Below are 16,408 nucleotides of genomic sequence, written 5' to 3' on the forward strand. Positions count from 1 at the left end.
GGCTTCTCTCTTCCCAAGGACCTTTTAAAATGAGCTTCAGTAAATTAAATCACCAAATTAGCATCAGGTTTCTAATGTGGCTGTATATTTCAGCCTAAAAGCAAATCTAGGGGACAGCTACATATGAAAAAGCTTTCCAGGAAGTGAGCTAGCAGCTCCACCGTGGCTTATGACACACAGACCTCTGTGCTGTGGTCTGAGGCAGGGAGAGCAGTGAGGTTCACGTCCTGGATCAGCCCCCACAGCGTAGACAGCAAGTGAAAAGGTGGGGCTCACACACAAGGGGGAGTTCTCCAACAGAGGGTGCATGCCCAGACCTGTGCTGTAATGACCCACACTCATTAGCAGTGGGGGCAAGGAAAATGGGTTGCTGGAGAGAATTCCAGCCCATTATTTAACAAGGCAGCAGGGGGAAGCTGGGGCCTTACCATGAAACAGATCTAGGTTACAATCCCAGCCTGCCCCCACTCTCTGTGTGCTACTGAGCATTTCCTGCCACCTCTCTGATCCTGGCTCCAGCCTCATGGGTGCCTCTGAGGATCAGAAAGCATGCAGGCCAAGTGCTGGCAGAGAGCCCAGCACAATGCAGGTCCCATAAAGCCGTGCTGTAGTGTGAGAAGTATAGTCCAGAAGCTTCAATCCTGCAAAGTGCTGAGTGGGGGCTGTTTTAAGGTCACAAAAAATAATTCCAGCTGTTCCTTATGTTTGCAAAAAAGCATAGAACTTAAGATAGTGAAGCTTGTGCTGTCCCTAAGTGATCAGGTATAAAGCGAGGATGATCTGGAGGCAGTCATGTTCCAGCTCTTCCTTCCCATCCTGACCCCTGGGGAAGGAAAGATTTCTGGCTTGCACCTGTTTGAGAACAGGGACCAGGGTAGAGGAGAGGAACCAGCCTCGTCAGACTTGCAACCATTGATATAACCACCAGGTCTTCTCACTTAATCTAGGAAGACAATAGAGTAAATTACATTGACTGATTTTCAATGTTGAACCAGCTTTGCATTCCTGGGATGGATCCTGCTTGATCAGGATGTATTACTCTTTTTATATATTGCTAGATTCACTTTGCTATTTTGTATATATGCACATGAGGGATATTGGGCTGTAGTTTTCTTGTGATGTATTTGGTTGTGATATAAGCGTAATGCTGACTTTGTAAAATGAGTCAGAAGTGTTCCTTCCATGTTATATTTGATTTTGATTTCTTGCAGGGTGCATTATTATGGAGCACCTGGGCTACGCTGGGCTCTGTGCTAAACACTTTACACCAAGTCTCTTCTTTGATCCTTCAGTGCCTGTAAGAGGCAGGTACCATTCCTGGGGAAGCCTTTTCTGATGACCTCTAGAGTCCATATTCTAGAGGTCTTGAGAATTCATCAGGCTGCTGCTATTTTTTCCTGGGATCAATAAGATTGCTAAAGTAGGCAACAGTTGGGCTTGGACCCATTGTAAAGAAGGTGAAATGGGCAGCATCCTTGGGATGAAGAAGTGGCTACCTGGGGAGATGGGGATGGGTAAGGGAGCTTCTCAGGCTGAAGCCTGTGGAGGATGCCACTCATCTTTGTTCTAGGCAGGCATGCACACTGCCCAGGAAGCCCTGAAAGCATCACAGTCATAGTGTCACTATTCAGAGCTGGAGGATCTTAAAGGGCATCTAATTAAACTTCTAAACCTCTTTGATGTTTCTGACAAAGGGTTACTCTTCTGAATTCTTACTGTGATAGGGAGCTCATTACTCTTCCGAACTTTTGCCTCTGGGTCCACCAGCCTTCAGTTATCCAGCCCCCTACAAGGCACCAGGGAAGTGCACTCAGATGCACATTTGCCTCTGCTGGCAGGATGCAAACATGTGCTGGGCAGTCATGCCTGCTCAGGCCCTGGAATCCCTCCATGCTCACTTAGCCTCTCTACCAGCCTCCCATACTCCACTCTCCCCAAGGAGTGCCCCTCCACATGGCAGAGGGGCTGAGCTTCCTGCGACAGACCTGACCATGACATTCTCTGCCTGAAATGTGTGATGGCTCCTTCTTGCCTCCAGAATCAAGTCCCACTCTCATCTTTGGGCCTTTGCACATGCTGTTCTCTCTACCTGGAAAGTTCTTTCCTCCTCCTCTTCCTCCTGTAAACTCTCTCGTGTCCTTAAAGACTAAGCTCAGACACCACCTCCTCCAGGGAGCCTCTTTGGTGGTTCTCACCACATTTCATGGTAAACATCTGCTGGATCACTTGACCTGATGGTGGAGTTTGCATGGCTCACTCTGTATATGTGAACCCAGCACGCAGCCAGGCACTCTGTGTTGCTTGTCTGTTGAATGAGTGAGTGGATGAGTGTCCTTGCCTTTGGTGGGGCTGCTGGCTACCAACCCATCCCTTCCATCCCTAATCATTGCTGGGGCTCAACCCTATGGACTGCCTTGTATTGACAACAGAAAGGGAAAAACAGATTTAGGTAAATCTTTCCAGTTGCCCTGCTGAAGGATTCCTGGGTCTATCTTGAGGTCTATCGTGTTTCTTTTTGAGGTCATTGTTGAAAATATCAGCTTCATGAGAAGGCAAAATCCCCCTTTCCTCTTTCTCATTTGTTCTCCATTAAAGGTATCTGACCTGATCCATTCAGTTCTTTGAAGATAAAAATATAAAACCATGTTGTGATTTTTTTTCTGAACAACTTTTGAACAAATGCTGTGAGCTGGCATGAATATTCTCTACCAAAGATTCCAGGTCAAAAGTATTCTATTTCAGATGAATCAATGAAGTATAATAAAATTACGAAAAGGTAACAAACGCAAAAGGACACCTCTTAGTGATGATGATAAATGGTCACCAAAAGTTTGCAATGGTGGCCTAAAATGCAAAAAAAGCACAAACAACATAGAACTACACTACTGCCTCCTGAAGTAAACCTCAAATAAGGAGTCATGGTGGAGATAAACACAGGCAGCCACCTCTGTTTATCTCAAGCCTCCCATTTTGGTGCCATCTGGGACCAGTAGCATCAGCAGCACCTGCAAGCTTGTTGGAAATGCAGTCCCCTGGGCTCCACCCAGACCTACAGATGGGCTTGTGTTTGAGAATATGTGAAGTCAGCTGAGCTATCCAGGGTTTGCTCAGCAAGGAACATGTTCTTCACATTTTTCATTCAAATTCCAGGTCACTGAATCTAAACAACCCACTTTCTGGGTTAAATGTTACCTGATTTCACACACACATAATTCTTTTTTGTTGTTGTTGTTTTAGTCAATGCATAAAAGCATTTATTGAATGTCTAAGAACTGTGATCAACATGTCTATTAAAAAGCAGCCTTGTGGGGCCCTGTGATTCGGTCTCGAAAGGTCTCATGAGGCCAAAAGCTATTTTCCTCCCCCTGCCTGCTTCTCTCTCTTTCCTTCTCTCTCTGTCCCCCATATTCTGATGGCTTGCCCACATCTATGGTGTCAACCTGTCCCATCCCAGTGACTTTCAGTTTCTTCAGCCCAATCTCTCACCTGAGCCTCAGACTCATGTCTGACTCACAACCTCATACATCCCCACGCTGGGGTGTTCCACAGTCCCCTCAAACTCAGCACATCACACTGTTAGGGAAAGGGGGAAGAGAAGGACACAGGGAAGGTGGCCCTGGGTCCCAAATATTCATGCAGAGGGCTTGGAGAAAAGGCTGGTTGAGATTAGTGAAAGGACTGAATGCTGAATATTTGAAAAGAAATGTAGTTGAATGATAGGGGAACATAATGATTTACTTGAATTCTTAGATGACATTCCATTGTAAATAGCATGCTGTTTTGTTGCTTTTATCTAGTTTATACAATTTTATCACCCACCAGAAAGCTCATTTAAACCATTTCCTTTTAAAAAGAAGTTGACAGCAGCAGAGCAGCCGTCAGCACAGCCTTCTGAAGAACCACAAGCCCCATATTAATGCCAGGGTCACCATCTGGGAGAAGTGACTTCTTTGTAAGACATGTGGGTAGCGTGGTCCACAGCAGAACTCTAAGGCACCTGAGAATTCTAAGTTTCAACCTGGCCTCCAGGTCATTATGATGGTATCAAGGTCAAAGAATAAGGTATTTTAGTTTACGTTTTGTAGCTTGATTTATAACTCTTAAGCATTTAAACCAGGGTTCCTTAACTGTGGCACTACTGACATTGTAGTTGGAATAATTCTTTGTTGGTGTGGAACTGTCCTGCATATTGTAGGATACTTAGCAGCACCTCTGGCCTCTACCCATTAGATGCCAACAGCAACCTCCCTCAAGTGGTGACAATCAACAATGTTTCCAAACATTCCTAAGTGTTCCCCACGGAGCAAAACTGCCCCAGTTGAGGCCCACTGGTTTGGACCTATACTTTGTGAGCCTACATTTGTGCCCCTGCCCCAGACCCCACAATTATGGGGGTTGGTGGTTTCTAGCCACGTGATCTTGGGCACTTCCGTCCTCTCTGGGCCTCATCTGCACTCGGTGGGAACCACGTGAGAGAGTGTGTCAAAGCTTAGCTGCGGCCAGTGCTCACTAGTCTCCTTCCTGCCTTGGCCAACCTTTAGGGGTGCTCACCTGTTCAGGAAGATGCTGCTGACGTCGTCGTGTGTGATGGGAGGCTTCTTGGAGCTGGCGGCCATCCGCAGCGGGCGCAGGAAATTGTTGACAAGGATGTGCAGCTGCTGCACGTACTCAGCCTCAGCCTCCAGCATGCTGAACACCACCTGGTTCCTCTTGCGCATGCTGTCAGCATGGGGTGACCGGATGTAGTCCTGGATGATGGTCTTCCACTTCCGCCGGCACAGCCAGCCCCGCAGGAAGCTCTGCACCTGAGCAGCAAGACCGGTGGGGAGAGGCTCCTGTCAGGGAGTCTGGACCACTCCTGTCCTTCCAGGCTGTGAGCTCCCCAAGGGTAGGAACCAAGGCTTTGTTATTCCTATGCCGGGCATGTAGCAAAAAGAGCTCAGATGTAGACCAGGCATAGCTCTGTTGCCCACATGATACAGGGCAAGTTGTTTGGTTGCCCTGAGTCAGTTTTCCCATCTGTAAAATGGGGCTAAAGAGATGATGGCTAGACTGAAAGTGTGGTCCACAAATTGGATCGGCATCTCTGAAGAGCTTATTGGAAATGCAGATTCTCAAGCCCCACCCCAGACCTCTGCAGTTTAACAAGACCCCTGGGTTGCTTTGGAAGCATTCGCTGGAGGAGGAAAAATGTGGCTCTATGTCTCCATAACGGGAGGTCGCCCGAGGATAAAGGGTTGCAGGGCCTTGCTGGGCACAGCTCATGCCTTGTCTTGTCTAATGACTTGCCTGAAAGCCCAGAAGTTTCAATTAAAGCTCTTCTGGATAGAAGGGTGATTATCAAATTGAACGGAACATGGAAAATTAGTTAATCTCATACTTAGCCCTCATCAGCGGCTTCTGAGTCCTGGTGCCTGCCTGGAGCCTCTCCTCCTGACTCAGTAGGGAAATGAACAGAGACACTTAACTCAGTTGCCTTGGAGCTGGGCTGCTTGGAGTGGCCTCATGTTGGCAAGAACTTGGGAAAGGGCCTTGACTGACACACACACACAGAGTTGTTTTAAGCTGTACAGGCTTCCAATCAAGGGGCCTCTGAGCTGTGTGCAAGCTCACGGTCCACACTGGGAGGAAGGGTACTGGGATCAGGCAGAGGTGCTCATACAGTATTCTCCACTGAAAGGACCGCTGTCTCCAAACAGCAGGTACAGTTGTCCAGGGGCAGACCTGCTGGCTAGAGATGGGTGCCGTAGACAGAAGAGGCCTGCACGAGCCCCAAGAGCTATCTCTGAAGATAGGAAGGGCTTTCTCAAAGAGGGAGGGGCTTACTCTGAGGCTCCAGGCGGGTGAAAATAGAGCAATGGGAGGTGGATTTCAGCTAGCCTTTAACAAAATGTTCCAACCAGAATGCTCCAAATACAGGGGTGAGCTGGGAAGCTCACTGGGGCTGTAGTAGAGAACACGGGTCAGGGCGTCTCTGCCCAGGTGGGACTTGACTCAGACCTGGGTGGCAAGTCCCAATGCCTGTGGGGCCCTGGCAGTTCCTAGAGGTGCGTGAAGCTAGCTGGGGGTGGGGGATGTCATAAGGTGGCACCTCTTGCCTGGGCTGGCTGCTGTTATGTGCAGCAGGTGGCCTGGGGCTGCTGGACCTTCTGCTTTTTAAGGAGATGTTGTGTCCCAGCAGCATAGCCTCTGGAGCTTGGCCGCCAGGGTTTGAATGTTACTCTGTAAATACTTAGCTGTGTGACCTTGGGCAAGTTCCTTTGCCTCTCTGTGTCTCAGCTTCCCCATATGTAAAATGAAAATAATAAATAAACCTCAGAGGATTTTAGTGAGGATATAATTAATCTGCATAAAGCTCTTAAAATAATGTCTGGCACATAAAAAGTAGTTAATTAATGTTAGCTATTTCTATTCTTGAGAAACCAGAAATCCAGATTTTTGTGTGATGTGTTTAGCTTTTAAAGCACTGGCAACAAATTTTTAAAAATGTAAACCAAAAAAAGCCCACTGTGTGGGATGAAAATCTCAAAATCTCAAACACACTGGTACACTGAACTTGGCCCATGGGATGCCAGTTTGCAGTTTCTAGGGATGGCGTTGGGGTCCTTTTACGCACTCAACAAATAGGATTCTGTGGTTTCACCTGTTTTTCTTAGGGTGAGTCAGGCTCCCCTGTCTTGAGTCTGGCAAGCTACAAACACAGCCCACGCTCCTTCCCTCTGCCACACCACCACAGGGTGGCCCATGGTATGTCACTACCTGGCCACTGGGCAGATCCTTGGCAGCTTCTGAGATGTCTGTCCCTCCTGAACTCTAATAGGGTAAAAGCAGTGAGGTCTGAAAAAGGCTGGACTACCGTGCTGGGTCTGCTGGGGACTCAGGAGGTACTTGTGAGAGGTGGCGTGTACATAGCAGTGGGGGTGGCATGCCAGGGAGTGGCAGTGGAGAGGTGGCCCTGGGGGTCTTGGCAAGGTGAATGGCAATGCGAGGAAAGCAGTCAGCCGAGAGTCCCAGGCCTGGGTTTCTGTCCTGGCTTTCCCCACTCCTTCCTCTTGTGGAACCTGTTTTCTTATCTATAAAATGGGCTGAAGCACTCTGCCCCATAGGGATAACCAGAAGAAATGACTTGACAGGGTACCCTTCAGGGATAAGGGGGTGTGGGCTCTGTCTTTGGAGCTGAGGTTGGGGGATGGGGGGCACGCTCTGAGGACAGTGGGGCTGTGGTGTGGATACTGCCGACCCTGGGCTGGCTCTCTAAAGAGAGAGCTCCAAAGAAGGCCACCCAGAGGGATAGCACTGACCTTCTTAATTTTCTTGATGTCGCTGTCTTCATCGTTGGGGGCGACAGTCTGGGTGGACTGGATGCGCTCATTGTCCTTGAGCAGGGATGCGATCTGCAACAGCAACACAGGTCAGCCTGTGAGGGGCACTGGCTCACGGAGGCCCCAGGTCTTTGGCCGGTGGGTGGCAGGAACAGGGTGGCAGCCGAGTGCCCTGCCTCTTCTTCCCCAAGAGCCATAATGCCACAACTTGTGATTCTGACTCTGTGCATCCAGGTCATGGAACCAGACAGGCCCCAGACATCTGTGAGAAGCGCTGCATGGGGGATGGGTAGACACCTGGGTTCCAGGCCAGCTGGGCTGCCCAACCAGAGTGACCTTGGACGAAGCCCTTCTGCTCTCAGGGCTGTAGCCACCTCATTTGTAATCTCAGAATTTGGCCTAAATCTGTCGTTCTTCTCCCTACTCCCCGAACAACCAGTCCCTTTTTTAAAAAATAATTTTTGCTGTGATAAAACACATGTAACATATTAAAATTTACCATTTTAACAATTTTTAAGGGTATGGTTCAGTGGCATTAAGGATATTCACATTGTTGTGCAACCATCACCACCATTTACCTCCAGAACTCTTCATTTTGTAAAACTGAAACTCTGTACTCATCAAACAATAACTCTCCATTCCCCTTCCTCCCAGTCCCTGGCAACCACATTCCACCTTCTGTGCCTCTGAATTGGACTCCTCTAGGTACCTCATCTAAGCGGAATCATGCACTATTTGTCTTTCTGTGACCGGCTTATTTCATGGTGCATAATGTCCTCAAGTTTCTTCCATGTTGCAGCGTGGGTCAATTTCCTTCCCTTTCAAGGCCGAGCAATATTCCCTTGTGTGTGTAGACCACATTTTATTTATCCATTCCCCCTTTGATGGGCACCTAGGTAATCCCTTTATTTTTCAAGCAAAATTTTATCTGGATATAAATCAGATAGAGCAGGTGGCTCCGGGTGAAGTCCTGCTGGCTTGGCGCTTTCCTTCCTGGGCAGCCCCAAAGCACCTCTTAGAATCAGAGGCCTATTTCAATCATAACCTGGAAACTGCTGGCCTAGAAAAGTGGAGCAGCTCTTCAAATATCTAGCTGCTCTAAACATCTCCATTTGCATAATTTGGGGATCACAGATGTCGACATAGCTGCAAGAACAAAACCAAGGCATGGTGCCTAGGAGAAGGTACACCTTAAGCTGCACTGTGGCCAGGGGCCTCTGGGACTCATCCCATAGACAGGCCTGTGGTGTATCCTCCTGCGCAGGGCTCGTCCAACCACTCCAATTCTGTGAGTCCTTGTTTTGTGTCCTGTAGCAGGGTTCCCACAGCACCATGGACTTTCCTGTGAAAATGCTGGAATTGCTTGTCTACTCTTCTATCTTTGCCGTGAGCTCTAAGGGAGAAGGGATTGCAGCTGTTTCATTTATTGTGCTCCTGGTGCCTAGCGCAAGGTTGGGCACTCAACACATTCTTGTTGTCTACACAAATAAGTGAATTAAAAAAAATCAGAGCAACAGCAGCAACAAAAACATTAACCAAGGGAAAACACTGCAGTAATGAAGCCCCACGTGTCTAAAGATAGTAGCTCGGGGGATTCTACGAACAAAGCCGCAAAGCCCAGCGCTGTTCTCTCTTGGGAACACATGGCTTTTGTCCCCTCAAGGCCACTTGCTGAACCACAGGATGAATGGGCGCTCATAATTGAGCGAATCAAGCACTTTGAAAGCAAAATGGAACAGTTACCCGCTCTCCACTCCCTGGTTGCTAAAATTACCGCAGCCTGTGATTGAAGAGTGGCTGAAAATATCTAACTGAGAAATAGTCAGTGTGGAGATGGGCTTTTCTCCCCACCCCCTCCCCCTTTTTGATCCTTTGAGAACATTTGCACATTGAAATGATGACTGATTCTTTGATCTGGACTCTAAAGGGCTAAGGAACACGCAAGCGTACACACACACACACACACACACACACACACACTGCCTTTGGAGCCTGCTCAGTCAACACTTTTACCTTCGGCTTCTTCTCACCTCTGTGCCAGGATGCTTTCTTTGCCAGTTTTGGGATTTGCACATAGCACCCCTTTTCACTTTAGGATGGTGATATGTGTGTGTATGTGTGCTGGGGTGGGGGAAGTGGTCTGTGTTTAAAACTGATGGTGCTCTTCTCAGAGAGAGGCATTCCGGGACATCTACTCAACAGGGACTAGGGCAGAAAATAGATGCAATTAGGTCAGGCACCATCCTACATGCGCAGGCAACAAAAACTTTGGAGGCTTTATTTAAGGATCAGGCTAAGTGGGCAAAGCTCTGGAGGGTTGCAAGCCTGGGGACTGCAAAAGTCTTGAACTATGTCTAGTCTTGGCCCATTGCAACTAGGAGCCAATATCGGGATGGTGGTGGGAGCCCCAGGCCTAAAGGGCTCATGGAGGGCTCATGGAGGCAGCCTTTCCCTGACACTGGCAGGGGCCTCCTGGAAGTAGATTTTGCTTTGCACCCTGCTTTGTTTGGTTACATCCTGCCCCTACTTAGTTGACCCTCGTGAATTACAGCCATGGGGAACTGGACCTCTGGCTCACACCCTGACTCTGGCTGGCCGACTCCACACCTGGCTCCATGCCTGGTGTCTTGGCTGGCTCCTGCCCACCCACCACCCTCAGACTGGCTTTCTTTGCCCCCTAGAGGCAAACTGTCACTTGCTACACCTGCTTTGGGCACGGTGCAATGGCTCCTGCTCCACCCTACTCCCCTCTCTGGAGACACTTTCTTTAACCTGGAATGTGTTTAGTCAGTGCAGTAATGGGTGATGGAATTAATCCAGATCTTTTTCTCTTTGTTAGCAGCCAATGGTTTACTAAAGATTGCTGCATTGCTTGCTTTTCAAGCAGGTGCCACACAGCTCAGCTCTCTCTCCTGCTTCCCTCTGCCCCCATCCAAGCCCAACAGGTGCCCCCATCTCTGTTTCCCTTTGTGCCAACCTTATCAGCATGCTCTGATGGTGTCTGTGTTGGGCACCATGCCAAGTGCCCCTTCCTTGGAGGAGCTCCCAGCCTAAGAAGGAGGTCAGGCATTCATAGAGGTGGCTTGCAATCCAACAAGGCCAGGCCAGAACAGAGCTGTGTACCCACTGCCATGGGAGAGCCTTGGCCAGGAAGTGGCAAGGCTCCCCAGGAAAGGTTTTGAAGGGCAAACAGGAGTCCAACAGTTGGTATATGTGGGGGAAGGAATTCAAATAGAAGGAATGATATGAACAAAGGCATGGGTGTGATAGAGTGTTGTGTGCCAGGGCAGCAGGTCTTGGGAATGGGGGATGGCAGGAGAGATGGGGAGCAGGGCCACAGCAGGGAGGGTGGCCATGGAGAGGGGGTGCTGGTGGGGAAGGACCAAGGCCACCCTCCCCTCCTTTCCCCAGAGCAGTCTTCTATCTATTTTGTATATTGGGGTTCCACATCAAAGTGTGTTTGCAAAACTGATTCTAGGCCAGTTGCAATGGCTCACACTTGTAATCCCAGGACTTTGGGAGGCTGAGGCAGGTGATCACCTGAAGTCAGGAGTTTGAGACCAGCCTGGCCAACATGGTGAAACCCCATCTTACTAATAATACAAAAATTAGCTGGGTGTGGTGGCGCACACCTGTAATACCAGCTAGTTGGGAGGCTGAGGCAGGAGAATTGCTTGAACCTGGGAGGCAGAGGTTGCAGTGAGCCGAGATTGTGCCATTGCACTCCAGCCTGGGCGACAAGATCGAAAAAAAAAAGAAAAACCAACCCAAAACTGATTCCAAGGCTAAGTCTTCATTTTGAACCTTAGGGTAAAGATCTCTGCAGTTCCCTCCACTGTCAGCCTTCTAGGATATGTGTGTTCCCATTCCAATAAAATATTACAGCCACCTGCAAACTCCTATGCTGCCCTTTAGGGCCTGTCTTAGCTCTCCAAATTTACTTCCAATTGCAAATGGGAGAGAAATAGCTATTAAGAAAATGAAATCATGCCAAACTGAGCATTCTAGAGGAGGGGAGGAGTCTTCTCATAGGTAGATGTTCCCTTGTTTTAGATGGTTCCTTGATGGGGCTTTCTGGTAATGAAAGAGAAGTCCTGATAGGATTGTTTAGAAGGGAGAGAAGAGACTAAGTCAGCAGTGGATTGATTGTTTTACTTAGTAAAGTTACACGTGTGTCGGCATGATCTCCTGTTAACAGAGATGGCTGGGGTGGGTGCCACAGGGTGGAGGGCACAGAGGGAGAAGAGACGGGCTGGCTTCATGGATGTGTGGCCTGCGCACTTGCACAGAGCCCCAGGCTTACAAGGGCCCAATGGTTGGTTTAAGCTTCTGCAGTTGCTGTCTCGAAGTTTTTAAGGGCCCCACATTTTCTTTTGTGCTGAGCCCTGCAAATTACAGAGCTGGTCATGAAAAAAGTTGCAGACAATGATATAATGGTAAATTATAAACGGTAAAGCTCTCTGAAAGGAAAACTGACTTGTAGCATTTGCCAATTCCCATGATGTCAGCCCATTTCTAGCTCAGCCCATTTCAAGCTACCAAAGGTCAAATACCCAGCTAGCGAAATTCTTGAAAATCTAACAGTTGGCTCTTGCAAGCTGGCATGATAAGAGTGTTGTGTAGATGGCCAATGGCCAATGGTAGAAGCAGGCTCTGGCACATCACCGGATGCAGGGGGAAGATCTTGGTAGGGAAAGAGGTTATGGACAACAACAAAAGTGGCACGTGGGAGTGTGAGGAGAGAAGTCAGTGTTTAAAGGGGAGGTTGGTGAAGGATGGTTGTGGCAGGAAAGGCTGGGTGACATGAGGGCAGAGGTGTTTTCTATTCATTTTTGAGCTGTTTTCTGTTTTAATAGTGGAGTGCCCCTCCATTCTGTTACATACAACAGCCTGTGTCATGGGTTGTAGGGACTGAAGGAGAAGCCTCCTCTGAGTCGTTGTTGGGACTTTTGCAGATACTCTGGTTCTCTCTCTTCTTGGAAATGGTGGGATTGTATTTCCCAGATCCTCTGAAGTTGGGCACAGTCACGTGACTTGCTTTGTCCAATGTGATGTGAGCAGTGTGCCATGTGCCTTTCCCCAGCCCAGCCATATGACTGGTGAATTTCTTGATGGCAGAAGCCTCCTTGGCTTGTGTCTCAATCACTGGAGGATTTTGGGGAGCAGAGTCTTCAGCAGAACTCTCAATGGACACACAGAGTCAGTAATCAACCTCTGTTGTTTTAAGACATTCAGATTTGGAGGGTGTTACTGCAGCATAATCTAGCCTATTCTGACAGATACAGGTAGTGACCACACAAGGGGAAAGCAGCAGTGAAGACTGAGTGGAGGCAGCCATGAGAAGTGCAGTGATAGATCAGGAGAGTGGAGTTTGAAAGCAAGAGGTGGCCAGGGAAACCCCTGGAAATCCTCAGGAATATGTGGGATGGGGCCTGAGGAAGCTTATTTGGCCATGAGAAGAGAGGTGGACTATGAGAGTGTAGGGCCATCCAGGCAACACTGTCATTCCTGAATATGTACCCTGTTATCAAGGTCCTCTCCTCAGCAGGGAGGAGAAGGCTGTGGTGGGGCAGGCTCAGGCCAAGGATTTCAGCGAGGAGATCCAGTGGTGGAGGCGAGAGACTTTGGGTAAGTCGCTTCCTCCCCATGGACCTTGGTGTCTTCAGAGTCCTGCTGGCTCCGATAGTCTAAGACCCTGGGCCTTCCTCACTGGTGGCACTCATCACTCACCTGGCTTTTCAGTGTGTCCTGCCCACCTGGTGGCCACTCCTCAGGAATGAGCTCTGTTTCCATTCTCCTAGAGCCCACTCAGAGCCAGCAACTACCCTCTGACCTGCAGGACGTGTTTGTGCATATGTGTATGTGTGTGTGTATATCAGGGGGACAGAGAGAGAAACAGAGACAGAGAGAGACCAAGAGAGACACTATGGCCAGAAAGCTTTCCCAAGATGGTCCTTCTTTCAAAGTCTTCTTTAAAAATATCTTGCCCTAATACACTCAATTGGAAGCATTGCTCCGAAAATTCCCATCAGATGGGTCTCTGCTGCCATTTTGAGACACACACACACACACACACACACACACTCTCACTCAGTCATGACTGACCTGCTTTCTGCTCCCCAACACCACAGGGGGCTCTGCCCTTTGCACCTACACCCCTTCTCTGACCTACAATGCCCTGACACCTTTTAAGGCCACGTGCAACATAAACCCACACCTCCCAGGCTATCAAACAACCGACTTCCTGACTTGGGTTCACAGCGCAAGCCCTACTATGGCACTGAAGACATTCTACCACAATCAGACCCAAAGGCAGAAACTTTCATCTCTTTAATGCTTCCCACAGAGCCTGACAACCATCCACTCATCAAGCCCTTGCTGAGTACCTACTGTGTGCCAGGCCAAAAGAAGGAGTGATAAGCGACACAGCCCTGTCCTTATGGAGTTCCTGCCAGGCCTGTTGGGGTGACAGGCACACATGGAGCCTGCTCTCACATGGTGAGCTGAGTGTGGGAAAGCCATGGGAGCAGACAGCAGGGAGCACCCTCCGAGGCAGGGGTCCCCCAGGGTGAGGCGTTTGAGCTTGGTAGGATGTCACCAGGTAGGATGTGTGGGGATGAAAAGGGCATTCCAAACAGAAGCACCAGCATGTGCAAAGGCCAGGAGGCGGATAGTGCACTGGTGCCCACAGTGACTGAAGAGGTGGTGCTTGGGGAAAAGGATGAGGTCAGTGGTAGGTGATCTTCAGTGAGTGAGTAAGTGAATGAATGAATGACACTTGGACACTCTTGATCATGAAGCTAATAATCTGGTACTGGGGCTGGACTCCTTCCCTGATCCCATACAGGAGTTCAGTTTAGATTTAGGAATCTGTGTTGGGCGAGGATTGATCCCAGAATGAACTGGGTGGGCCGGAGTGGGGACATCCCTGAACTGAGCTCTGGTAGCCCTGTGGGAAGAGGCTACCAGAGTAGACTGGAAAGACTGGCAAGCAGACAGGAGACCTGGGTTCCAGTCTCAGCTCTGCCACTTCCCAGCTGTGTGAGCTTGGGCAAGTGACTTGGGCTCTCTGAGTCTGGTTTCTCCTGTGAAATGCAGGTGACTGATCCTATCAGGATGGTTGTGGGGAATGAAAGTATGTCGTGAAGGTGCCTGTTATCAGGCTAGCAGAGATGTGTAGAATCTGGAATTTTTGTTGACCTTGAGGTTGCAAGTTGATATTACTCTTAGTTCAGGGCTTGGCTGCTGCGGAACAAGGTGAAATTGTTGGCTTTAGATCTTTGAACATTCCAGGCAGAGCTGGATTCGCAGGTGTGATGGGGCCCTATGCTCAGAAGGCTCTGCATTCGGGACTTTAAGCTCTTTTGTTGAAATTCTTAAGATAGTTTTCTCTTTGAATTGTGTTTAGTGAGTGGAATTTGATGGGACCATGAGCACACTGCAGGTTCTTGGAGTCTTGGTTCATGCATGTTCCTACCTCCCACCGCTTTTTCAGCTCCTTGGATGGGTTCTTGGCTGCTTATTCCCCACACTCTGGCATCCCAGGCCCCAAGACCTCTGCTACCATCTGCTCAGGGAGCAACCGGTTGAGTCAGCTGAGGAGACTCACAGTCCACCATCACCCCCAACCCTCAGCAGATGCCTGGGCATAGGTGCAGGCTGGGGTCCAGTGTGCGCCCCATGGTGTCGCAGGGCAAGGCGACAGCCATCCCTGCTGCAGGCTGGCAGTGCCAGGGTGCATTACGTGGGTGACTCAGAAGGAGCTCCTTGCCCACCCCAGTCCAGCTACTGCGCACTTCCTGGCAGTCAGGGCAGGGGAGGCTACAGGTTGAGGTTGGGTGCTGCCTGTCTGCCATGAGTCAAGTCAGGAGGCTGTGGGACAGGAGAATGACTTCCCTGGCCTGGGCCTTGCATTTTCACCTTACATCAGACCCTGCAAATTAGATACCCAGCTGACTTCAGGAGTCTTTGTTTTCATTTTCCCCTCCTCAGTGCAAAATCTGTGGTCCTTGTATGATATGGCCAGATGGTTCTGAGCATGCTGGTGAGGTGATAAGGGGAAGAGGTGATCAGATCATTCTGTGCCAGGGTTGATAGCTGGTGAGGGGCATCTAAGGGACTAAGAGCTAGTGCTTCCTAAGGTTTAATGTAAATGGAATCACCTGGGCTGTTAAACTGTAGATTCCAATTCAGAAGATCTGGGGTGGGGCCTGAGATTCTGCTCCAGGTGAAACCAATGCTGCTGCTTCATGGACCACGCTTGGGGAAGCCAGGTGCAAAGAGGCTTAGTCTGGCAACAATGCCGCCTCCAGAATGCTGGCTGGTGGGCCGCTGCAGGAGCTTTCATCAAGATGGATGGAGGGAAGGGGCTGCCTTGGAGTTGAGCAGAAGCCCACACTCTAATGACCTACCAGTGACCCTGCGCTCTCCAGAGTCTTGGGCTAATAATGTAGAATGCTCAGTCAATACAGTGGCTGACACAGTAACTAGGAGCTTGCCCATAGATAATCTCACTCAATCCTCACGACCTGGTCAGGTGTTTATAGAAAGCCCTGTTTTACAGCTGCAGAAACTGAGGCACAGGCACGTTGAGGGACTTGTTCCAGGTTGCAGTCACTAAGTGGCAGAGGTGAGATTTAAACCCAGTCTGACCACAGGACCTTCTCATTCTGCCAGTACCACCACGTCCTAAGTTTGGAGTCTGGAAGAACTGCATCTGGGAGCTGGTTTCCCTGCCCGTCATGTGGCCCCCCAATCCTGCAGGAGCCCAGGGTTTGAGATGTTGTGCCTAGAGCCTGGGCCCCTGGCCAGCGTTTTCCACCCCCCAGCCCGCAGTCACCTCTGCCTTCAGCCGCTCGATCTCGATCTCCCCATCCTCGATCTGCTGCCGAAGCTGCTTGGCCACGGTCTTCTCTGTCTCCACGATCTGCAGCAGGTGCAGGTATTTCTGCATTAATGCCTCATGCTCTGTGGCGAGGGTCCTGTAGCTGTGGACAAATGGACATGGCAGGTAAGATGCTGACTCCTTGTCCTCTGGCGAACCAAGCAGGGCACTGAACGGGAGAGGGGCTCACCCACCCACCTGC

The 16,408-nt window shown here is 49.6% G+C and overlaps 1 protein-coding gene across 9 annotated transcripts in view; it reads right to left on the reverse strand.

The window, feature by feature from the left end:
* Nucleotides 1-16,408, reverse strand: part of RASGRF1 (Ras protein specific guanine nucleotide releasing factor 1) — a 130,559-nt gene that overhangs the window by 81,824 nt on the left and 32,327 nt on the right. For all 9 annotated transcript variants that reach the window (XR_010109970.1, XR_010109969.1, XR_010109972.1 and 6 more), the window contains exons 3-5: nt 16,162-16,309; nt 7,302-7,394; nt 4,552-4,805 (exon numbers count right to left, since the gene is read on the reverse strand). Coding sequence is in view for 5 of the 9 variants with exons in the window: in XM_055098999.2 (XP_054954974.1) it covers nt 4,552-4,805; nt 7,302-7,394; nt 16,162-16,309 (495 nt within the window). In the remaining 4 variants the exon portion in view is untranslated. The remainder of the gene's footprint in view (nt 1-4,551; nt 4,806-7,301; nt 7,395-16,161; nt 16,310-16,408) is intronic.

This window comes from Pan paniscus, chromosome 16 (genome assembly GCF_029289425.2).
Source record: "Pan paniscus chromosome 16, NHGRI_mPanPan1-v2.0_pri, whole genome shotgun sequence".
Lineage (NCBI taxonomy): Eukaryota > Metazoa > Chordata > Mammalia > Primates > Hominidae > Pan > Pan paniscus.